This window comes from Semicossyphus pulcher, unplaced genomic scaffold, assembly GCF_022749685.1.
Source record: "Semicossyphus pulcher isolate SPU_LCO1_2020_fin unplaced genomic scaffold, fSemPul1.0.p SCAF_19, whole genome shotgun sequence".
Classification (NCBI taxonomy): Eukaryota; Metazoa; Chordata; class Actinopteri; order Labriformes; family Labridae; genus Semicossyphus; species Semicossyphus pulcher.
In genome coordinates, this window is record NW_027211692.1 from 19,472,829 (window position 1) to 19,496,467 (window position 23,639).

The 23,639-nt window shown below is 43.5% G+C and overlaps 2 protein-coding genes across 2 annotated transcripts in view; one reads left to right on the forward strand and one right to left on the reverse strand.

The window, feature by feature from the left end:
• The window catches only part of egfem1 (EGF-like and EMI domain containing 1), a 55,692-nt gene extending 32,761 nt beyond the window's left edge, over positions 1-22,931 (forward strand). The window contains exons 15-36 of the mRNA XM_069668623.1: positions 1,417-1,545; positions 1,968-2,096; positions 6,564-6,698; positions 7,184-7,318; positions 8,373-8,498; positions 8,868-8,999; positions 9,230-9,358; positions 9,488-9,619; positions 9,960-10,088; positions 13,620-13,748; positions 14,431-14,559; positions 15,084-15,212; positions 15,392-15,520; positions 18,354-18,485; positions 18,663-18,791; positions 18,907-19,035; positions 19,907-20,035; positions 20,223-20,351; positions 20,512-20,640; positions 22,017-22,145; positions 22,293-22,421; positions 22,852-22,931. Of these exons, the coding sequence (XP_069524724.1) occupies positions 1,417-1,545; positions 1,968-2,096; positions 6,564-6,698; positions 7,184-7,318; positions 8,373-8,498; positions 8,868-8,999; positions 9,230-9,358; positions 9,488-9,619; positions 9,960-10,088; positions 13,620-13,748; positions 14,431-14,559; positions 15,084-15,212; positions 15,392-15,520; positions 18,354-18,485; positions 18,663-18,791; positions 18,907-19,035; positions 19,907-20,035; positions 20,223-20,351; positions 20,512-20,640; positions 22,017-22,145; positions 22,293-22,421; positions 22,852-22,931 (2,807 nt within the window). The remainder of the gene's footprint in view (positions 1-1,416; positions 1,546-1,967; positions 2,097-6,563; positions 6,699-7,183; positions 7,319-8,372; positions 8,499-8,867; positions 9,000-9,229; positions 9,359-9,487; positions 9,620-9,959; positions 10,089-13,619; positions 13,749-14,430; positions 14,560-15,083; positions 15,213-15,391; positions 15,521-18,353; positions 18,486-18,662; positions 18,792-18,906; positions 19,036-19,906; positions 20,036-20,222; positions 20,352-20,511; positions 20,641-22,016; positions 22,146-22,292; positions 22,422-22,851) is intronic.
• LOC138597123 (EH domain-containing protein 2-like) lies at positions 2,794-5,628 on the reverse strand. Its single transcript, XM_069668669.1, has 6 exons — positions 5,408-5,628; positions 5,122-5,298; positions 4,763-4,860; positions 3,922-4,334; positions 3,677-3,841; positions 2,794-3,597 (listed from the first exon to the last, which is right to left on the reverse strand). The coding sequence occupies exons 1-6, from the start codon at positions 5,626-5,628 to the stop codon at positions 3,040-3,042; spliced, it is 1,632 nt and encodes a 543-aa protein (XP_069524770.1). The 3' UTR covers positions 2,794-3,039.
• Positions 22,932-23,639: the final 708 nt, after the last annotated feature.

Here is a 23,639-nt window from a genome sequence, read left to right on the forward strand (position 1 = left end):
TAGGTAGTGTCCTGGCATTAGTAGCAGCTCTAAACCTGGAAGATGTACCCACGAGTAAACGAAAGGATTAGTTTCTCCTCCGCCATTGTTGTTGACAAAATTGATATCGTATGTGACGCCCCTGCTTGATCTGATTGGTCGGTGACGGAGAAGTGACATTGACAAGTGTGGCAGTGTTCCAGAAGTTGAACTATTTTCAACTGAGAGCGCTGTGAGCGCAGCAACAAAAAACAGCTGACACCAAGGGCGTTTTTGTGCTGAGGATGCTGAGCGCTGAAAATGCTGAACTGCATTGGTTTTGTATTGAAAATAGGCACTGCCACAAAAATCGGCGTTAGTGGACACAGGCCCTAAGAATGAAAAAAGAAAATACTTATACATGACAAGTGCGCACACACACACATACTGTACACACAACCTGGTTTTCCCACAGGGCACATCCTCTTCTAGGTCTATTTGGACTCTAGCAATGTGCTCTAGTTTTAGAGAGAGATGAGATAGCTCCCTGTTTCTCCCTGATTCAGGGCCATGTATCATAACCTGTCCGCTGCTCTGCGTGGGAGGCTGGCTTGTTTATGGGCTCCAGAACACAGGAGCACCGGGGGGAATCAATCTGTCTACTGCTGGAGCGAGGCCAGGGCCCACAGCAAGAACACAGCCTGAGGCCAAGGATGTCCACTACTGGGTTAGGAAGCAAGGCTCCATTGTTCCCATCCAGCTCCGTGATTAATGGCTGTCTTTGGTCTGAACCTGAGTCAGGCTGGTAATCATAAGAGGAGAGCCACGTGGGACAAGTCCATTAGGAGCAATCTGTCATAGGTAGAAGCACGCTCCTGAGGTGGCAGTATTTAGATGCACAGCCTGGAGGTGATGGGTCTGGACATTCTCAGGTGGAGAAGATGAGCCTTTTTACTGCCTGGAGATCAGATATGGGAATTATAAAAGCAGGTAATAACATAGTGGTATATAAGGGGGGGGGAAAGGTGTGTGGATTACCTTCGTCTTACCTAAGTTGTTAGGTGTCACTAGCTCCGTTAGCTCAAACAGCTAATTTAAACTGGTTAATATTCCCATGGAGTGAAAGCTGCTGTTTTGGAATGTAAGTAGACATTAACTTGATGGATTGTAACACTTTAACACATCTCACACAGCCAGCTGGTTCATGTTGTAATTGCTAACAAGGCCAGAGAGATTAGCAGTGTCGGGAGGGTGCACACCATGGGGGACAAACAGGATGGAAGGTGTTGACTTCTAAACTGTCAAACATAACCCTTTCTTTGGCTGCATTTCCTTTCTCTTTTCTCACATAATGTGTGTCAGTGTCAAAGGAACACATTCCACTCAGTTTAATTCATTATCAACTATAAAGCTGTCATTGCTTTCCTCTTTTTCTCTTACCTCCTCTCCCCTCTGCAGCTTGTTCACAGGGAACCTATGGGCAGGCCTGCAACAGCCTGTGCCGATGTCAGAATGGAGGCTCGTGTGACCCCGTGACTGGGAAGTGTTTGTGCCCCCCTGGGGTACAGGGTCTGCTCTGCGAGGATGGTTTGTATTCACATTACTGCAGACACACTCACACAGTGTGCACACATAGGTGCAATTAGCACAACCAGGCGCTGACCCCTTGTGGCCCCTGAATATGAAACAATGTCTGTAAGGTGTGAGAAGTTCCAGGGAAGATAATTATCTTAAGAAACATTGACAAATTTGTCAGAAAAGTCTTTATATTTTTATATATATTATATATATATATTATTTTTCTGGGCAATCATCTTGGGACCTATTAGATTCATATTGCGACCCCTTACAGGGAGCCCAAGGTTGGATACTGACACAAACACAAATGTTGTCTTACAATTTCAACATCCACATTTTTTATGTAAACTGTGATTTGCTCACTTTCACGGTAGAATATACTATATATAAAAGGGCATCCTATCCTAAAGTTACCTTATTTATGTTTACAGGTTGTCCAAGAGGTTACTTTGGGAAGGACTGCAGAAGAAAGTGCAACTGTCCCAACAATGGACACTGCCATCGTCTGTACGGAGCCTGCCTGTGCTCTCCAGGACTATATGGCCGCTTCTGCCACCTGCGTGAGTACCAACCTGACTTAATAGCGTAATACCCATTACTAAGTAATAATCTCGAAGATTTTCATTTAAATAAATGTCTGTTAAGCGACTATCTATCGCCGAATGAGGTAACCCAATGGTGATTGAGCCTATGGCCCACTGATGAAAGCCTTTGCATTTGCTGTATATAGTATTATTATGGACTGGGTGTCGGGTGCGACTTTTGCGGTAAAAGAATGACAGTTAGCGCACAGTAAGTGATGCGTTTTCCATCACCCAGCAGTGGTTGGTCTGCCAGAGAGGGTAGGCGGAGCTAAGCAGCTACTTTTCTGGTCTCTACAAGTGTTGTGTGGCTGAACAAACCTACAGATACAACTTCAAAAATAAGTGAAAATCCAAAGAAAAGAATACAAATTCGACGCTCAGATGAAGGCAAACAGTCTAAAAAGGAAAGTGACAGTCAGTGAGCAAAATCAAGAGTTACAACCAGAGCCAACTGAGGATGTCACACATTGAAAGTGTGCTCCCACAATTACCATTCATCACCTTTGGTGCTGCCAAAGAGAATGAAACTCAGATCTTCAAGATTATCACTTTAAAAGTGATGATAGTGATCATATTACAAACAATGAATTTTAAATATAAAGTTTAATACCATTGATAGAAAATACAAAATGATCACATAAGATATGAGTAAGTATTTCTGTATAATACAACGTAAAGGAAAAATCCAATTAATTGAAGATAATTGTTGCTGTATATTTCTTACTCCCAGATATTTTGCCATTAACCATAAGGTCTTTGGTGTTGTGATGATTAACATGGAAAAATTCTGTATAACAACCAAATAAACTAACAGGCACTGTACTCTTGTTAATTTTTAGACAACAAACTGCTCCCACCAGATTAAGTTATATTTGAGAAAATGTGTACAATAATCTTCTCGCCTCAGCTGCCTTCTTTTTCACTCGTCGTCGCTGGCTGAACTCAGCCGTTTTGATGGTGGCACCAGGTGAGCAGGCAGCTCTCGGGGGAGCCAGTGACCCTCCAGTTTTCCCTCAATAAGGTGGACAGCCAAAGCAAACTCCTCATTGTCCAGCATGCCGTCCCCATCTACATCCGACAGCCTCCAGACTTGAGCGAGCACAGAGTTGGGCAGCAAGGTGCTGGTCATCCACTCTCTGACTTTGGTGCCGCTCAGTTTGCCCTCGTTTGGACTGAGGTTGTAGAAAATCTCATCGTATTTGGGCTTGTATTTCTCCACCGCCCACTCATCAAAATCGGCCTCACAGCTCTCATCGTCTCTGAATTCTTTGAAAGGGTCTCTCCTGAAATGCTCAGGCCTGAATGTCCCCAAAAATTCCCCGTCCAACATACCATGGAGGGATTTCTTCCTCAGCTCTTGCTGCTGGAGTAAAGGCACCAAGGTTGCTATGTCAGTGCTCAGGAGTTTATCCAAGGAAGCCATGAGGCTCGGTTTCAGTGTCTTGAACTTTGAGAAATCTTGACCCAAAAGCTTCTCCTGAAAAGTAAGAAATCACATGTAAAGCTCACAGAAAATATTTAGCGTCTAAATGAGGAATTTAAAAGTGATGTTCGACCTGCATCTTGGTGCAGTCGGGGAAGTCTCCAGCTGGGACTCTCTGCTGTTGCTGGATCTTTGTGAAGATTACAGGTAGCTGGTAAATCAGATTGTGCTTCTTGCTTTCTTTGCAAAAGATTGTTGGCATCTCCTGCTTCAGGTAGCTGATGATGTGGGCGTGAGCCTGGCAGGAGACAAAGCTCAAATGAAACCTAAAGTCACCATAAATGCACATTAGCTTGTATAAAAGTATGGATCTCTTACCCTCACTAAGCGTGCCCTCTTCACCAGATCGTTCAGCCTGCGGACTGCAGCATTGCGCGGCAGGTTCCTTATGTCGGTCAGCAGATCCTCCTCCTCCAGCTCGATCAGCTGGTAGTGGTCACACGTCTGCCTCGGCTCTGACCAGAAAGACCCGATGTAAACTCTTAAAATCTCAGGGGTCCGAAACACTTTCCCCAGCGACCACATGAGGGCACCGTACACTCTCATCAGCTGCTGCGAGTCCACCCTGTCAGCCTTGTTGAGAACCACACGTAACTTGTCCTCGTAGCCCAGCAGAGCCCCAAAGGCCCGAGTGAGCTCATCAGAGAACTCCAGTTTATGTGCATCGAACAGCAGGATGATTCTGTCCACACGCTCTGCGAACCAGCGCAGCACTGCTGGGAAGTCGTAGCCTGGGGATGAGGAACATAAACACAGGGTTTTCATTAACGCTCTATGTAATGGGGCCAGCCTAACTGCCTGACGAGCGAGGAACATATAACATATCCCAGTGGTCATGACTGGTTTCGAGCCATTTCAGTTACACCCACAGATAAAGCACCCTTAAGACAAAAGACAGACTGCTGAGATTCTAACTGCCTGTCTCCTCCCAGCTCACTGTGGGATTAATTTCATCTGCTGGGCTTCTGTCTTCAAATGGTTGAATTATGTCGGGTTGTTCCTATTTCATAACATCTCCTCTCACTCTTTTCTTATGAGCAACTTAAATCCTCCTGACAGCAGTAATGCCTTCCATCTTTAAAGGTTTAAAAGTAAAAAACTGGAATTAAAAACTGCTGATAGACATTAAAAAGGAAAGTAAAAAAGTATTTCGTCTCACCTCGACTCAGCTTTCTCTTAGCAGCTGTTAAGATGCCCGGTGTGTCGATAATGCTGATACTCTCAAGGACTTTATTCGGCATCTGAGCACACTGAAACCTGCAAAAACATGCAACATAAAGAGCACAGAAAGGTCTTTATTTGTCACTGTTCTTTTTTTTAGATGAGGCAAAAATTGGCATAGCTTCAAACGGCAATGTTTGTCCCAGCACTTCCATTCTTATGAAGAAAGTGCTTGACAAAAATGACCCCAAATAAAAAATCGGATGAAAAAAAGTAGATGGAACAATCATTTGTCTCTTGTTTTTCACTCTCCCTCCACCTCTTTCTTCCCTTCTTTTTTGTGTTGACTTGTATCACCTGTTTAGAAAAGCGTTTCCGAAAGGGTCGAGGTTTCGAAAGGGCTTTTTGGGATCCACTGTGAGGGCATTTCCAGGGATGATTCCTTCTGTCTCTCCGTGCATGAGGGCGGTGAAGCAGTCGGTGGTTGGCTCTGGGCCGACTCTGCTTCCTGGAAAATCTTGTTCTACCAGATACCTAAGGCCCAAAAAATCCAAACCATTTCCATCATTATCACCCCCAATACATTCACCAGAAAGCATGCATTAATCTGCAGTTTTAGGAGTGTAGAAGTTGTTCTTCATACCTGATAAAAGTCGTCTTCCCAGTTGAGTACTGTCCCATCACTAAGACCATCGGTTTGTTGTCAAAGTCTGCATCCTCATAGCTCGGAGAATGGAAGTGATGGAAAGAATAATATTTCTCTATCGGCAGCAGCCTCTTATAATAAAGGTTCTTCAGCTCCTCTGTCACCATGTTAACATCCCCCAGTGTCTTAGGGTTGCTCCTGAACCTCCGCATGGACATGGCGATGAATTTTCTGCTCTTAATTTCTCAGTGTGGAAGCTGCTCGCTCTGCTAACACCAAACCGAATGATGGAAGAATGTGCTCGAGGAATATTATCAGATTCTCACAGCTGTCTGCTCCATCCTGCAGCGGGACATTAAGAGGGTGGAGAGGGTGTAACCAGAGCCTGCAGCTGCACCTAACATAAAGCCAATGTGGAGAGGGACAGGGTGGAGCGGAGTTCAGTTTTTTGTTGCTGAGCAGGGACAGTCTTGGCAGATTTCATGCAGATTGACTGTTTTTGAACACTGTGACGATGTGGCAGAGCTTCAGTTAAAACACTCAGAGATACACATGTTATCTATTTGTTTAATGCTTCAGTTAATGTGTGCAAAGGCCGAGAGATAACAGAACAAACTCTGCAGGAAATTGCATGCTCAAATAGCCAGCCTGCTTCAAATTAGCTAAGTGTTCATACGGTAGAAAGGATGAATGATGCAACATGATTTTGTGTGAAGTTCAATAAATCCAGTGTAATAGGAGGAGTCGGTCACATGACTCAAACTTGCAGAAGTCAGACATTATGATAACATAGAGGCTGGGTGTGTCGTTTGGCTATTATAAAAATGTAATCTGATAGCAGAGGAAGTTTCATTTCAACACTGTTTTGTCAATTAATCAAGACCACCTTAACTTTAACGAACACAAAGTGCTAAGAGAATTTGTTTTCTTTGCTTGACCTTTAAAACAACTTATCTGAAGTTGTGTTAGTGCAGCAATTCTGTAGGTTGTGCAGCCTGCTTATCTCAAGTATATAAATGTAATTCACATGTACATATTTTTTGTGCAGCATCAAAAAACCTGAAAACATGATGAAACATTCTTCCTCATACAGTGCATCAACCTAACTCGTGCTTTCTCTCTCTTTTTTAAACTGCTCTCGTTTGCTCCTCAGCGTGTCCCAGGTGGACGCACGGTGCCGGCTGCTCCAAGGAATGTGACTGCGTTCAAGAACATTCCACTGGCTGTGACCCCAAAACAGGGAGCTGTTTCTGTAAGGCCGCATACCATGGCCCACAGTGTGAGAAAGGTATTAGCACTTCCCCAAAATGACAACTCATTCAACATCAGCATGTTAGATCATTTTATCCATATCGAAAATATTTGCAAGGCAACTGCCTAACTTGCTCTTCTCAGCCACACGTCTGTTTAGTGGATATTTTACGTTTCTGACTGTTTAGCTGCTTCAAACATCCACAAGAGATCAGCGTTGTGTCCTGTTTCAATAATAGGGCATAGTTGCTGTAATGCCGTAAGCTGAGGGGAAATGCACTTGGAGCCATGCTGTTTCCTTGCAATGCAGATTAGGTATCCAAAATGGAAAGGTTGAAGAGGTGTCTGTGATTGTCCAGCCTAAAGTTATCACAGATTCAAGTCAATGACATAGAGGGAACTATGTTACTTGATTTCACACAATGTTTGGAAATGCTTTTAAGATCCTTTGTTGATCATCCCTCTTTTCTGTGTATGTGTGTGTGTGTGTGTGTGTGTGTGTGTGTATCTGTCCAAATGCAGATTGTGAGCAGGGCTTCTTCGGTGCAGGCTGTGAGCAGCCATGTGACTGTCCAGGTGGAGGGTCATGTGACCCCAGGACTGGAGAGTGCGGCCAGCGATGTCCTGCAGGCCTTCATGGAGAAAAATGTCAGCTGGGTGAGACAAAAAGTTGTTTAAATTGAGCAGCATTAAATGACATAAATTACACATATTCTTCACAAACAAAAGGAATAAGGAGGACAACTGCAAGAAACACGGGCGAGTAGCTTTAAGGTTTGTCATTAAAAGATTTTTTCAAACTTTTTCAATATTTTAAACAGAAGTCTTTCCGCTCAAAGGCCGACTCCATAGCGCCCTCATGTGGCCTTATCTTTCCAAGTAAATGATCATTGTAGAGTAGATACACTCACAAGTATACGTGTGAACAAGTGAAGTGTGTGGGCTTGCATACATGTGTCTACATGTGCAGTTATTGTTTGCATACTGCATGTGTATGAATGTCGCCCAATCCGATACGAACTATGTCAACACAAACTGTTATTAATGACTTTCTGAACCTTTTCATTTCACTGGTAAATCTTTATTCTGTTCTTTTCTATTCAATATCGGCTGCATTTGATGGATCGAGTGGATTTAGTAGATGAAATAAATAAGGCTTTCTTCACCTGGTCAGTGCAGGTGTTCTTTTTATTGCTAAACTGTGCAACTGAAAACGTGAATGTTCCTCCACAGCAGGGTGTCCTCTGGCTGTTTACTCTGCAGGTTGATGGAAAGTTCAACCCTCTGTGTTGTGATCTGAAGTGATACTGAATCTTGTGCAGGAGCCTCTGGTAAAAACATGACTGTGTGTCTCTGTGGAGTGGAGTAAGATAACAGAGCAGAGTTACAGTATGTCAGCACTAGTGCGCAGGCCAGGTCCTGGCTGGCTGTGTTCCTCAGAGAAAAGAGAAAAAATCCACATTTTCTTGATGTTAAGCTTCAGTTGCAGGGCGGGTCATGACTGGGTGATTTACTTCTGTTACTACTGCAGAGGCTGTTGGCACAGGCTGAATAAATAAACAGTATATGATTGAGTAATTCTAAAATTTCACTCACTTTTTTTGGCAGTTTCTGCAGTGTTGCACATTCCTGTCGTGTGTTTTTGTGATGTGTATGTTAAACTCAGAGTGTTGTGTTGTTTGTCTCTGTTTTTTCTGTTATGTATTGCTAGCCTGCCCATCCTGGAGATATGGTGAGAGCTGTCGTCTGATCTGTGACTGTGGAGGAGCTGCTTGTGATCCTGTAACCGGACAGTGTGTCTGTCCCGCTGGGAAAACCGGACACTCGTGTAATAAAGGTATATTTATTTTGCCTCTTCTGTTTTTATGTTCCATTTTGGCCGTTCTTTCTGTGTTTTGGACGTTTCGCCGAATTGTGATAGAATATAGGAAATGTGATGACATTGACGACCTCTTCGAACTCACTGACATTGTAAGCATGCAGTATGATCTTATGCACACTGAACCATTTGGATGTTTGAGCTCTTTGCTGCCTCTTTAAACCAGAACAATTAGAAACTTGTCCTTTGCTCTGCAGCTTACTCGCTATTTCATTCATTTCTCCCCCGAATTATTCAAGCATAAGTAGCTTTAGGGCTTTACAGAGAAATCACTAACGTAAGTGGCTTACTGCTCACTTAATCTGAAAGATTCTTGATGTTCCCCAGACTGCCCTGATGGATTCTGGGGGTTGAAGTGCCAGTCATCTTGTCCTAGCTGTGAGAATGGAGGCTCCTGTAACAAGCAGACGGGTGCGTGTGACTGTAAACCAGGATTCACGGGGAACCTCTGCCAACATGGTGAGTTTTAAGGTGATAGAGATTATTTACAATGTGATTTTGTTGTCTTTTAAGGACTATCTTAACAATTAATTCAAAACCTTGCCTCAATAAAGACATTATTTAACAATAGATCAACAGTTGATTGAACCGAGCCCATTGGATTTCTGTCATTTGCTTAGCTTTACACAAAATCTATTCACTAAAAGTCAGATTAATAAAGCATGATCTTACAAATGTGTTGTTTGCAGCGTGTCCCCCAGGTTTTCATGGACCAGGCTGTTCGATGTTGTGTTTATGCCCCCCTGATGCTACCTGTGACCCACAGACCGGAAGCTGTGTCTGCCCACCTGGCAAAAAAGGCCATGACTGTGCAACGTGTAAGAACTACCATGACACACTTATAGAGTTGCAGAGGGAAATGTAACATAACTACAGCAAAAGCTAAACAGTGAACTTATCCAAACTTATCGCCTAACTTTCACTGTATCACTTGTTGACCTTTACAGCCTGTGAGTCTGGTTTCTGGGGCCGAGGCTGCCTCAGTAAATGTCAGTGCAAAGACACGTCTCTGGGCTGTGACCCCGTCGGCGGTTGGTGTTTGTGTGAGGCCGGCTTCATTGGAGACCTCTGTGAGAAGAGTGAGTTAACTTCTTAAATGATGCTGCCACCTAGGGGTGATTGTTCCTCATAACATTTATTGAGCATAGTTACAACAGTGAGAGTAGTAACCTGGATATTTCATTGTATCGTAAGTTTATTTTACTTAAGTGACTATTGCTTTTTTTCTCCAAACACTTTTAGAATTTATAGATTTGAATATTTGACATAAAGCTACTTCACTTCTGAGATGTAACTCCTTTAGCACCAAACATGACATAAAAAACGTATTGCCTTTGAAATTAGACTGACGTTTTTAGCTTTCAAATATTGTTCTACTAACTCTCTTATAACTTCCCTCCCCCATGTGTTCACTGTTAGAGTGTGTGAATGGCAGCTACGGGCTGGGATGCACCCAGCAGTGCGAGTGTCAGAGTGGAGCCCTGTGTGACCACGTGAGCGGAGCCTGCACATGCTCACCTGGATACGCTGGAACTTACTGTGAAAAAAGTACGTTTCATTTTGTTTCTGAAAAGTGACTATTATTCTATTTTTTGATGGTACTTAGTAAGAAAAGTGAACAGATACTTGAAGAGTAGAGAAGACTTTCTGAATATATAGTTAATATTGATGCACATGAGAGTATATTTTCTGTTTATCTTTGATTCCATTAAGTATTAAACCTTAGGAATACATAGTTTTGCTTATATTTTCTTAAAGGTTAGGACACAGGCGATCCAAGATTATCCCTTACTAGCACATCTACTCCTTCTGTCTGTCACCTTCACACAACAAAACATAAGGATGATTTGGAAGGAACATGCTGGAGTTCAGGGCTGGTGGTCGGACAATGTGTTAACCTTTTCCCTACTGAAGGCAGCATGGTTCCTCTCCAATCCTGGTTGCTCTACAACAATAGTCGTTAATTATTTGTCCACTAGAGGGCGCCACAGGACATTCTTCTGATTTCCTCATCTGTTCCCCAGTTTCAGTGAATCACCACCACACAGATTCAATGAATCATCACATTGTCCGTGTAATGTCATAAGCAAAACCATTTTAAAACCACACAAATCCCAGGATATAATTTGTCTGAGTCACTCTGGGACAGATCGACTGTATTTCATAGGCTGCTCAGTCTTTTCATGCATCCTGCCGTCGCAAACCCTTCATGTAACTAATATTTTTCTCATCATTGGGATATTTTTACTGAACTGCTAGACGTACAAGTCGTCCAAGAGTCTTACAGTGTAATAGATTTGTTCTTGATTATAGTCTTTTGGCTCAAAGTGGCCTCATGTTATTGCAAAGTGTAAGATTTAGTGTGAGAGTAATAACAGGGCCAGAAATTCATACCACCTCCGTAGCGCACGGGGCGTCGTAAATCACGGCCGTGTCACACTAGAACAGAGCTTCACATCCCCAGTCATAACAGTCTAATGGCCTCAGACGTAGACGTCACTCTGATTGGACGTCGCTGTGGAAATAGGTCCATCGGTCTGACCAGATTCTGTTTTCTGAGGGCCAGTTCTCCTCAAACAGAGGTGTCCAGTTTCTCCGTCTTCTGCTGGGCCTCTTCCTTCAGGAGACGTCAGGGAGAGGCCTGCGCTGTGAGAAGGACCAGATCTCTCTGGTGCATCTGTTTCACAGAATTAAAATGGAAAGAGATGACTTTCCACTTTAGTGTGTGTGATTCTACGTGGGCGATTTACGTCCTCATGCTGGTTTTTGTAACGTTATTCGGGGAAATGACTGGAGCTACAAGAAGTGGTGAGCTTGTTTCTATGGCAAAATGTGCAGTTTGAATGGGCGTTCTTGTGGCACTGAGGTTGATGCTAAACATTTCAGTCAAGCTTTGTCAGAGGAAACGAGCCATTGTGCTGACACGGCTGGTCCGCTTCTTCAATTAAAGTGGACCGTGCTCCGTTTCTGCTCTGCAGCTTTGATGTTTGCATCAAAATAGCTCGTTTGGTCGCAGTAAAAAGAACTCTGGCTCAGTTGGCATCGAACATCCGCGTTATTGTCCAAAGAACCGGGTTGTTTTGTTGTTGTTGTGTTGACCTCTCTCAGTGTATAGACCCTGAATAGCACCAGGAAGTTCTATTCTATTATGTTCTCTCTATCCGCTCTATTTCTGTGGCCCGCTCTCCCCGGCTGTGTGGTCCCTGGACCTGCTTTATGGGCTGACAGCAGCGGCTCTTACACAACCAGGGATCTGGAAATAATCCTGCTGTCTTAAAGAGCTCATTTAGTGTAGAGATGGAGTCTTTCAACGATGGCACAGTGTGTGTGTGTGTGTGTGTGTGTGTGTGTGGACTGAATCCCTCTGTCTTCCTATAAACAAAGAGAAAGAGAGAAGAGTCTTCACTTACAAACACTTTCAGACTCTGTGCTATTATCAGATGACAGATTGCTGCTCTGTGGTTAATATGGACACCAGTCGCCCCCTGCTGGCATAAACATATAATAAACTGTCATACAGAAGTGTCAGTATAACCCTGGAAGATTTATGGAAGAGTGTGTGCTGCTGCAAACTTTGTGTTCTGCGTTAGAAAAGAGGAAATGTGTTTAAACATATTGAGGCGATTACTGTGTCTGGTTCTAAAACCGTATTGAAAAATAAACATGACTCATCAATCAAGATGTTTATTTTTTAACCCCTTTTTATTGATCAAAAATGATTTATCACAGCCCTGACACATTTTTCCAGCAGCACAGAAAGATGTTACCATGGTGTCAGCTAAGCTATCATAATAACAAACAGACAATTAAGCAGTGATTTAGCCGCAGCACCGCCACAGACCTAATGTACAGCTGGATTAAAATGACAGCATCCTCAGTGGGTTGGCTTTAATAACATCGCAGCCTTAACCACTACAGAGGCAGGCGAAGACGTCATGCTGTCAGCGTGGGAACACAGCGACGGCCATGCCAGAAAAAGTGCTGAGCAGGAAGGATACTTTCCCCAATTTGAGGCCTGGAGGCAAAAAATAACAGGAGGAGCGGACAGCATCATCAATTTGAGCAGGAGAAGGAGGGAGTGATGCATAAGCCCCGAGTGCTGCGGCATTTACAAAACACAAAACCACCGAGTTACACATTGCTGTTGCAGTTCCAATTTGTGGCTTCCTTTGGTAACACGGCCCACTGCTTTCCTTAAAGATAGAAGAGGTAGGATATAAATTAAAGGCTGGCTGCTGCACTAATTGGGAGCCAAATCCTCACCAGGCTCGAGTTTTCTCACTTACTGCTGCAAACAAAAACAGAATGTCTGTCAATCAGTCAAACTTTGGCAGAGATCCTGTAAATACATATACACAAAATACAGCTATAATTCTTGAGCTTGGATGTGTTTTTCAGTGACAAATTGAGCGATCAAAACATGGACGGTGAATAAACAGAGTCATACTTTCCCTCTCTGATGAAGACAATATTTACATCTCAGTGGTGGGAATCAATCCTCCTGTTGCCTCATGCTCGGTTCTTGTATACTGGAGTTAACCAAACTCTCTCAGTGTCAATTGTTTCTAAACACACTTAAACAATCTCTCCGGCTAACCTTGGGAATAAGAAACAGACTCCTATACTTGCGTCTTCTTGAAGCAGCAGCCACACTGTAGGTATGCATGTGTTTGTGTGTTAGGGCGACACAGTAACCTGGCTTTGTTTTGCAGTGTATCGGTGAGGCCTGTGGACTCAGCAGGTGCTCTAATTACCAGCTCTCTGTGCCCCCTCTACCCCCCCAAAAAAGGGAACGGCCTCCGAGCCGCCGTGCACTTTGATGTGGCGCAGATCCACCACACATGTGGGACATGAGCTCACTTAACGAACGCAGACCCTCTGCAAATGAACAGCCGCAGCGTGGGGCTGCAATTTGATATTGGTATTTTCAGTAGGTGGTAAGACAGAGAGGGAAAGTAGGGGAGAGATGGGGAAGAGAAAGAAGTTTTTTTTTAAAGTAGCTAGCATCTAAACCTTTTCCTCTCCTTTTTTACGAAGCTGCCAGTTCTAACCAGTCGGATGTTTTATCTCGGCCCACAGTGTGCCCGGACGGCTTTTACGGTCTTGACTGTGGCCAGATGTGCGAGTGCAGGAACGGTGCCCGCTGCCACCACATCACAGGAGCCTGCCTATGCACCGCCGGCTGGGCAGGACCACACTGCATTCTGGGTAATGGAAGCCACATCATTAAAACGGGGTGTGAGGGAGGCCCTCGCTGCAGCCCATCACGACATCCTCTCCTAAAACACAACTAGGATGTGTTTGTGAACAATTATCTCTATAAGGAGACTCTGCCGATGACTGTTTTAGGGATGGGTACGGGTGGAGGGAGGAGGGGGGATAAGAGTGCCCTCAGGCATACATGGTTTAATTGAGGTCTATTCTGGATAAATGCACCCACGTGTTTATGGCGATCAACATTAGGAGCAGAAAGACTCTTTAGTAGGGAGCCAATCAGAGCTCTCATGCTAAAATGTCTTCATGCCGTTGTTTTAATGAATCCAGTGAAATGCCCACTGAAGCTCTTAGTCTGTCATTCTGCAGTCTTATTCAGGACTTTCCTCTTCCCACAGCCATTTTGTGGTCCCTACGACCAGAGCCAGAGTCAGCAGAAAGCCACTTGCATGACTTAATGATGCATCTCTATCATTAGCGCATTTTCCTCCTACTTAGACTCCAAATGTCATCTTGGACTTTGATCACTAAGGAAAGTTTACAATATATGTGATGCTAACCATGGTGTCTCAAGATGTCTTTTTTCTGCTGCAGAAATAGCTGCAGTTATATCTTAAGTTTATACTGAAGCTGTTTTTAGTGTATATAAATGTGTTGCATGGTTTGTGTTGTGCAGAATGCCCACAGGGTCACTTTGGGGAACAGTGCAGTCAGACCTGTGGGTGTCACAATGGAGCCAGGTGTGACCACGTCAGCGGGCGATGCAGCTGCGCGGCCGGCTGGACCGGGGTCAGCTGCCAACTGCGTGAGTAGCTCATCACTCAGCATGACAAACCCCTTTTTTCTTCAAAGATAAAACCAGTTTTAGCTCATTTACACACTACTCAACATCATGGAAATGTTGATGTATTTTGTCGATAGGCATCTGTTGATTTTCATTCTTTTTTCTCTGCAATATGAATATCAATGAGCTGACTTTAACCATTGTCATTGAGTGTTTGAAAAATCTTGCAGACTTGATGTTACAGTTTACTGAAAAAGAGAGTCTCAAGAGTCTAATCTAAAATGCATTTGAAATTAATGGGTTATAATGACTTCCTGTTTAAGCCTTTATTAAAATGATCAATTTGTAATCAAGAAGCCAACATTTGTAAATGCACTGGTATGGTCATTTAAAAGCAAACCCTTGTGGTTTCTTGCATAGGTATACAGTTGCCACAACAAACACCTCTGAAAGAATGTTAATGATGGCTGCAGATACAGGTTAACCTAGATTTGTTTCCTTCTCACTCACTCACATTAACTCTTTATGTGTGTCTGTGAGTTCAGCCTGTGCTGCAGGACAATATGGAGAACACTGTTTCGGACAATGTCTGTGTCAAAACGGAGGCTCTTGTGACAGCGTGACTGGAAAGTGTTCCTGCCCGCCCGGCTGGACGGGAGCCGCCTGTGAGTTAGGTGAGTCCTGAAGAGCTACAGTTTGTGTCACACTGTAAGGAGAGAAACTAGTGTAACTCTTTTATAATTATATATGTTCACATTTCTAAATCCAGTTAAAACCCTTCTGTATTCTAAGATATGTAACTTTTTAATGTAACTTCTATCTGAGGTTTCCTCTCCCTCTCCCTCTCTCCTAGAGTGTGAGGAGGGACGTTATGGAGAGAACTGCACACAGGCCTGCAGCTGTGTGAACAGAGGCCGATGTGACGGAGTGACCGGAGGATGTGTGTGTATGCCTGGTTGGATAGGAGAGCTCTGTCAGACAGGTGACTTCCTGAACTTCACATCAGCACTTAGCATCTTTAGCTTCTGCATGGCATAGCACACACAGTGTTATCTGTATAGTTTTATAGCTAAATGTGCCATCCAGCAATCTCTCTGTCTGTGATGTGTCTTAAAAAAACATGGAGTAGAATCATAAAACAGTTTGTGCAGTTAGCATCAGCACCTTTTAAAACACTTTGTTATTACACTGACCACAAACTATTATGTGTTTCTTCTGAAGCCTGTTCTGAGGGATTCTTTGGCGAGGGCTGTGAGCAACAGTGTGACTGTGTCCATAGTACGAGTTGCCACCCTGAGACTGGCCGCTGTGAGTGCAAGCCAGGCTGGAGGGGAGCCAGGTGTGACAAACGTGAGTGTGTATAGGACAGAGGAAATTGCAAACGGAATGAAACTGGGAATAGAGAAGCTTTGATCATGGGAGTAAACTGATTTTGTGTACGTCAACGTTCAGCCTGCCTTCCGGGGTCCTACGGAGCTTCCTGTGCCCAACGGTGTGATTGCCAGGCTGGTGTGTCGTGTCACCATGAGACGGGGAGTTGTGGGTGCCCAGCTGGACTCACAGGGCCTGGCTGCGAGAAAGGTAGGAATGAAAAGAAAAATTAAACGTAATAAAAATAAAGTTTGAATAAAACGTTTATTAGCTGGATTTTGCAGGGCCTGGTTTACGTTTTTAGTCTCACAGATGTCCCGAATGTATTTCTGTTTATTGAGAAAGCCTTGGCACATGGTTTGCATCACTGCCCTGCATATAAAACTATGTGCCTTGTTGATAGAAACACTGTCAGGCAAAGCATCATGGGAGTGAAGTGATCACCACGATGCATTCTATTAATCCTGATTACATTTTCCCCTCTTGTCCTCCTGGGAAAGATAAGCGTTTATTCCATTCCAGGAAGTGCACTCTTCCCCGACTGTCACAGGACTTTATGCTAATGTATTATTATTTAGCTGGTACGATTTAGGACTGTGTACAAGCAGCTTCACCACTCAACTCAACACAACTACACCCCCCGCTCCCTTCCTCTCCTCATACACTCCCCAGACATCTGATAAACGTTACACACCAGTTGCCAAGTAAAACAGAAGGCATTGTTTTTGTCTCCTCGGCGGCGGATAAGGGCTTTTGGAAGGCAGACATGCATAATGACAGCAGCGTAATTGCCTCTTTAGTCTGGAGTTCTTTCTTATCTGTCCCCCGCGCTGCCTGCTGCTGCCTGACTGAGTATCCGAGTGCTGCGGTCTCGCCCCAAAACATGTTCGGTTCACAGATTCATCTTGTTCGCTATGACTGATTGTCCGTGGACTCCATTCATTATTGTGATGAGCGTATACGTATGTATGCAGAGAGGGTGTGTGAAAGAATGTCCCTCTGTGCCCATCTGGGTTCGGGCACAAGGGAAAGTTGTTGGGAGTTTTGGTTTTGTTACCAGTCAATGCTGAATGTCCCAGTGTGTCCACGGAGAGAGCTGAGGGAGGGAAGGGAAGTGTTTCTGTTCCCACAAAACACTAAATGTGTGCATATACATGTTGTCTTTAGCTGCACAATGTAAGGATTAAGCATAGATCATTCATTCAATATTTCTTTATGTGTACAAAAATGTATTATAGATATAGAAATAGTGCTTTTTAGGTTTTGCTTTGTTTTTAAATGTACCTATCTAACCCCTGCCATTAATCTGCATGGCTTTACATTCTAAGACCTGATAACTTACTCATAGTTAGTGAGTTATCTCAGGGGTTCCCAAACTTTTCAGCCTGTGACTCCCAAAATAAGATTGCCAGAGGCTGGCGACCCCCACTGTCCCTGGAGGTGGTTAAAGCAAGGCCTATCCAAACACGGGCACTAGAACAACACAAAAGAACACAACAGCCTAACAACCATAATATTATTTTAGAGTAATTTAAGCAGAATACAAGTCTCCATGTACAGACTTGGCACGAAGTGGGCACACAATATTTAATAAGCAGATGCACAGGTGATGTATGTGTGGGTCTGTGTGCATAAAAAGCAGCAGACACGAACATTATTGCTGTCAAGTGCAAACTTACATGTTAGGATTTTTTTACCCATTACTTGCAATGGACACAATGCACGGAGCAGAGCAAGTCTATTCTGGGAAATGGCCACTCGGAGATTTTCCACGTTTAGTCGCAATCTGTATTTATCTTCCGTATAAGTCAGTGCTGAGAGTCTTTTTGCATAACTTAGTAGAGCCTCTCCGCCTCCGCTGGCCTCCTGCTCCTACTGACCTAAAGCTACTCGATACTTAATTTAGTTGGTTTGCTGAAAATTTGCCTACCTTCGTGCACATGTCAGTGTGTTTCCAGTTCTGCTGTAAATGGACCTTCTGCAAGTGACACTGTAGATAATAAAAAGAGAAAACTGATGACACATTTGTTATTTGCATGGTTTAAAATGTACTACTAATACTAATGTAAACTACTAATTTTGTATATATTTTAACAATAATGGATAAAATATGCAATTTTAAATCATTTAAAATGTGTATTTGTTTTTTGGAAGGCATCTCGCTATTTACAATTTGATTACACTCATGTGAATAAGCTTGAATAATGTTGTTGTGCAATTCATATACTCAATTTGACCAAAATAATGGTAAATGACAGACTGATAGAATACAGAGAGAATCAATGATTGTACTCCTCTTGTGAAGAGTGTGCATTCCCATGATCTCTGAGTCTAAGGCTGCAGGAAAATTCCAGGTGTAAATCATATTCCCAACTGTTTGTATATTTGAAGCAATCCTCCCACTGTTGTGTTTATGTGAAATGTTTCTGCATGTTTCCTTTCAGCCTGTCCTGCTGGTATGTTCGGCCAGAACTGCAGCCAGCTGTGCCGATGTTCAGGAGACCAGGAGCAGTGCCATCCTGTGACGGGGAAATGTAGCTGCTTACCGGGTTACTACGGGGCTCGCTGTGAGCTGCGTAAGTAAAGTGTTCATTTTCTACGGTCAGTGTGGACTTATAGTGAGGCTTGCATTAATGTTTGACAGTATGATTTTTCATATTATATTATAACCTGTCTGCTGTATCCTGCAAGTAAAATAATAAAAACAGAAAAAACGTATTACATCTTTTCTTGCGCTGTGGTTTTGCCTCCAGGATGTCGAGCAGGGACCTTCGGGCCAAACTGTAAGTCCAGATGCAGCTGCATCAATGGGGGTCGCTGTGACTTCAGGACGGGGGCTTGCTACTGTCCTCCAGGCTTCATTGGAGCCAACTGCAGCTCAAGTTAGTCAAGAAACCAGCTCCTGCTTGTACTTTAGAACTAAAAAAGAGTCTGGTTTTGCTGCATTTGTGAATTGTATTTTTTGTGTGTGAATGAAGATGTGTTTATTCCCTTCAGGTTGCCCCAGTGGGTACTATGGGAAGGACTGTGCGAAGCTGTGCTCCTGTGGGGAAGGAGGGCGATGCCACAGAGCAACAGGGAAGTGTGTCTGTGCTGCTGGTAGGATGGGACAGACCTGCCAACAAGGTGACCATAAACTGATGTCTTTGCTTGTTTCTTTTGGTTTATTAGCTTACAATGGGAATACTGAACACACCATACTTGTGTTTTAATAAAGTTTAAATAATTGATTTAAAAAAAAATAATAAGTGCAGTAGTTAAGATGTGCAGTAGTAGGCTTATTAATAAGAGTATAGGTTACCAACAGTGAGAACCACTGACCCTAATAAATACTTCAAACATAGGAGGCTTAACTGCAAAGTGAAAACCAACGAGGAAAATTACGCTGTATATTTAAGTAACAAATTCTCCATTTCCTCAGTGCGAGGCCTCTGATGATCACAGGCCTGTTTTCCCAGGAAAACAGAGGCAGCGTTGGGTTTTCTTTATCTCTCCCTTTATCATCAGCTAAGCTAGATTGCAAGCGGGGATTTCCACCGCCGCTTGTGCTAAATGTTCTCTTCTTCAGCCTCCTGCATGTACTTGGACATACCACCTCTTAAGTTCCTCTTGTTGAATGTTTACAGAGACCTATAAGTAGCTCGTTCTCTGTGTTCCGTGTCGATGGATTTGGCAAAGAAGCAAATAAATAAACAGGCAAATCAAAGACGGCTTGCTTATTGTTTTCTCAATCTAAATTACCCAGGGAAACATGATTATTCTTTTATATCAGTGCCAAATGAGACTACACCGCCATCTCTTTAATGAGCTGTTGCTTAAATAAACATCAATGTGGTTAGTGCAATCTTGTGTATATGTGTTTGTGTGTGTGAAAGAGACAGATAGACAGAGCACACGCAGTGAACTGTGTCTACTCTGTGTTACACTTATTTGTGTGATTGCTGGATAAAAAAAGTAGGGCCTGTGGTCCTTATTTTCTCCTTAAATATTTCTCCAGCATGTCCTAGGGGCCGCTACGGCCTGCAGTGCAGACACACGTGCAGCTGTCAGAATGGGGGTTTGTGTGACCCTGTGGAGGGGTCTTGCAAGTGTGGACTAGGATGGAACGGACTGCGTTGTAACACAGGTACAATATTCAGAGAACAAGAATTAAACAAAATGTTATGTTGTTAGTGTCCTGTGAACAGAACAACAAACATAAGTAGCAAAGAAACTATTTTATATGTTGGACTATTTTTTTTACTTAATCATAACAATTCTATTCTTGAATATAGCAAAGTTGCAATTAAAAATGTAAATCTGTTTGTGCGCAGCCTGTTCACAGGGAAAATATGGGTCTGATTGTGCACACGACTGTCCATGCCTCAACAATGGGACCTGTGACCGTTTTACTGGCTCCTGCAGCTGTACTGCTGGATACTACGGACACTCCTGTCAACACAGTATGCAAACACTCAGTCATAATACTAAAAGAAACTCGATGATAAGGTTACCAGTGGTCTCTGTGACTTGCATCACCTTAACACAATGTGATTTTGTCACCATTTCGAACCCTGAAACAACTTACCTTCATATAATTTTCTTTCCTATAATCTCTCCTAGGTTGCCCTTCTGGGTTTTTTGGACTAAACTGTGCCCAGACGTGTGACTGCAAAGTGGGGCAGACATGTGACCATGAGACAGGCCAATGTGTGTGTCCACCAGGCTACCATGGCCCTCAATGCCAAAGACGTGAGTATATCTGACTCCTAATTGGGCTTCCAGAGAGGCATGATGTGTAATAAAATTAAAGTCCCTTAAAAAATAGATATCTAGTCTTTCTAGTATTTGAAAGATTCTTGAGTTATACTATGTTGTTGCGCATCTGTAAACAACCACCTGGGTGCCCGGCTGCAGCAGGACACAGGCAGACATGAGCCTACATGAATAATGGATTTGGTGAGAGTGTGCTCTGGCAGGCAGACAGACAGGCTATAGCAGGTAGGTGGGCAGGAAAGCAGGCTGGTTATTTGATGAGAGACAGGTGTTTCCTGACTGCTTAATGCATTCCTGTTACATCCTCGTGCCCTCCTGCCTGCTCGCGGGGCTCTCAGCCGCAGTGTGAGCGCCTAAATGGCCACTTCAGTCTCAGCAGGAGATATGAGCGAGCATTGCAGAGCAGCTGTAAGGCAGCCACAGGCTCCTCAGAAGGACCAGACTCTATCTGTGTGTCTGCGTGAGAGAGTGTGTATGCACATTTTCTTATCAATAAATGCACTTGTGAATGTGAGGGAATCTGTTTTCGTAACTTTATGCACTTGCGCTTGTTTGTGGGGGTGTATTTATTTTGTACATAATGCTGCATTCACATGGATTCAGGCAGACCGTAGACAGCAGACAGATAAAACCTTCGGGATGCCACAGATAAAACAGACAAACAGTCAGAGGGAAGGGCAGGACAGCAAAACACACATGCCAACATGCTGATATGATGATGTCATATTGTTAACAAAGAAGGGAAAACAATATATTTAATAAAATGGTTTAAGAAAGAGACAATCTGTTGCCGTGCGTTTCTCGTTGTGTGAGGAAGCGATGTGACAACTGCTTGTAAAATCTGTTTAGGAGGGCAGTAAAAAGGTGAAGTATTTTCACACCAATGCCATTTCTATTAAAAGTGTTCTCTGCCGACATCACTCCTGCTCTCATCCACTAAAGTTACATCTGTTTTGCCATATACTGTCTGCCTTAATGCATGTGAATGCAGCATTACTTGAGTTTGTGCACAGTCACATACGAGTGGTCTTGAATTTTAATATGTTTGAGACCCAAATGTTCATACTGACAGAAATATTGGAATGTGGTATCCTCACAATCACATCGCCTCATCACAATCTGAGGGATTACAATTAACTTGGACATTGTCCATTTTGTTTACTTTGTTTACTTTACTTCTTTACTTAGACTTTATGTGGCTCATAAATTTTGATCCTTTGTCCTTCTCCATTCTAAAAAGTGTTAAGAAGGGTTATGCTATTAATAAAGACAGTTAAATTGCTCTAGAGTAATAAAACTAGAGTAATATATAACACTCTGTGTGTGTGTGTGTATCTGTGATTTTGTTCCAGGTTGTGATGCTGGTAGGTTTGGATTAGGCTGTGGACAGTCATGTGACTGTGCTGGTGAAGCCCCATGTGACCCAACATCTGGACGGTGCTTCTGTCCCTCAGGAACTATGGGACAGAGATGTGAAAAAGGTAGACATCTCCTTGAGGAAACCACACTTTATTAGGATGATTGACAGAAAAAAACACCTTCTATCTATGTGTGAGTGTTATGTAGAAACTCTTACCCATTTGTAATCCCTCCCCCTTTTCCACTCTTTCCATACTTTTCTGTCTCAGACTGTGGAGGAAACCAGTTTGGTCCTGACTGCTCCCTGCCGTGTCAGTGCTCCAACAGGGCCCGCTGTGATGGGCTGAGTGGGCGATGCCTGTGCCCACTCACCTGGCTGGGTCCCACCTGTGGTGAAGGTAAACCTGAGCTTTCATAGACACACACACACACTTACACAGGCACACGCACACGACTAGGGTTGTCAGGCAAAAGCAAAACATCACACACACCGACACACACACACACACACACACGCACAAGGTCACAGGCTGTAAAGCTGAAGCAGCTTTAGTGAAATACTGTGTCGTGAAGTGTGCGAGGCTGAGCCCCATCACTCCGTGTGTCACCCTGTCTCCCTCAATAGCTGCTCCTGTCTCCTGACAGTTATTTTAATCTGCACCCAGCATGGAGCCGGCCTCCAGGCTGTCTTCGTTTTACCTCCTCAAAGCCAAGCACACGGGAGACTACGTACCAGTTACTTCTCTTCCAAAAAACCCCAGAACATTTGCTTTTGATTTTCAAATAGTGCTGATGTCTTCTTACTTGTTTTCTTCTTCTCCTTTTCAGCCGCGCTGCACCAAACACCGGGCCCGCTGAACTTCTCCACGTCCCAGAGAAAGAGAAGAGCAGGCAGCAAAACCACATAACCCAAGCAGAGGTGCAGACTCCTGTCTGGGCGTTCAAACACAGGGGTTTGGCTGTGTGAAGCTTTACACAGATCATCCTGGTGAAGCTGTGTGTTTGTATGTGGAACTCAGCTGTCAGAAACTGGCGCTCCATCACTGAGCCTGCAGCTGGAGATTATCACCTGTGAACCTGACACGTGAGGGGCTGCAGAGGAGCATAAACCCCTGAATCCACCAGGGATACACAGAGCAATACGCACAGATACCTGCAGCACATTTGAGACTATTGCTGATTGGAAGCGGTTAATTTTCACTCCAGTGTGACATTTAATGAGTTGGTATGTTTCTTTCTTAAGGGCATTTGGATAAGATGTGTGATTCTGAACCTTTTTTGTGAGCGGCGAGCCTTTACAACCACTGCCATCATTAGGTTCTGTGTGTCTCTACATAAAACTTTATATTCAGCATAACTGAATGCCTTGAATATGTCGGGTGAAAATTAAATGCCTCTAAACAGATTTAGAAATATTTGAGTGACTTATTTACAAGAAAAGTAAATCCACATGCATTGTAGAGAAACAGGCATATGAGCTACAAAAATATGGTCCAACAAAACAGCCATGAATTTTGAAGCAGGGATTTTATGTGTAAACTGTAAACTGGCTTCTAAACTAGTTATGATGTCATAAACCTACAGGCCTTAAATTCAGTTTTGAGGTGAGCACAGAG

Bases quoted from the DNA above. Each gene is read 5' to 3' on its own strand.
- LOC138597123 (XM_069668669.1), bottom strand. From the start codon at position 5,628: ATGTCCATGCGGAGGTTCAGGAGCAACCCTAAGACACTGGGGGATGTT. The intron at 4,861-5,121 runs GTGATACAAGTC...ATGTTTTTGCAG, and splicing joins GGAAACGCTTTTCTAAACAG to GTTTCAGTGTGCTCAGATGC. The intron at 3,598-3,676 runs GTCGAACATCAC...CTTACTTTTCAG, and splicing joins CCGACTGCACCAAGATGCAG to GAGAAGCTTTTGGGTCAAGA.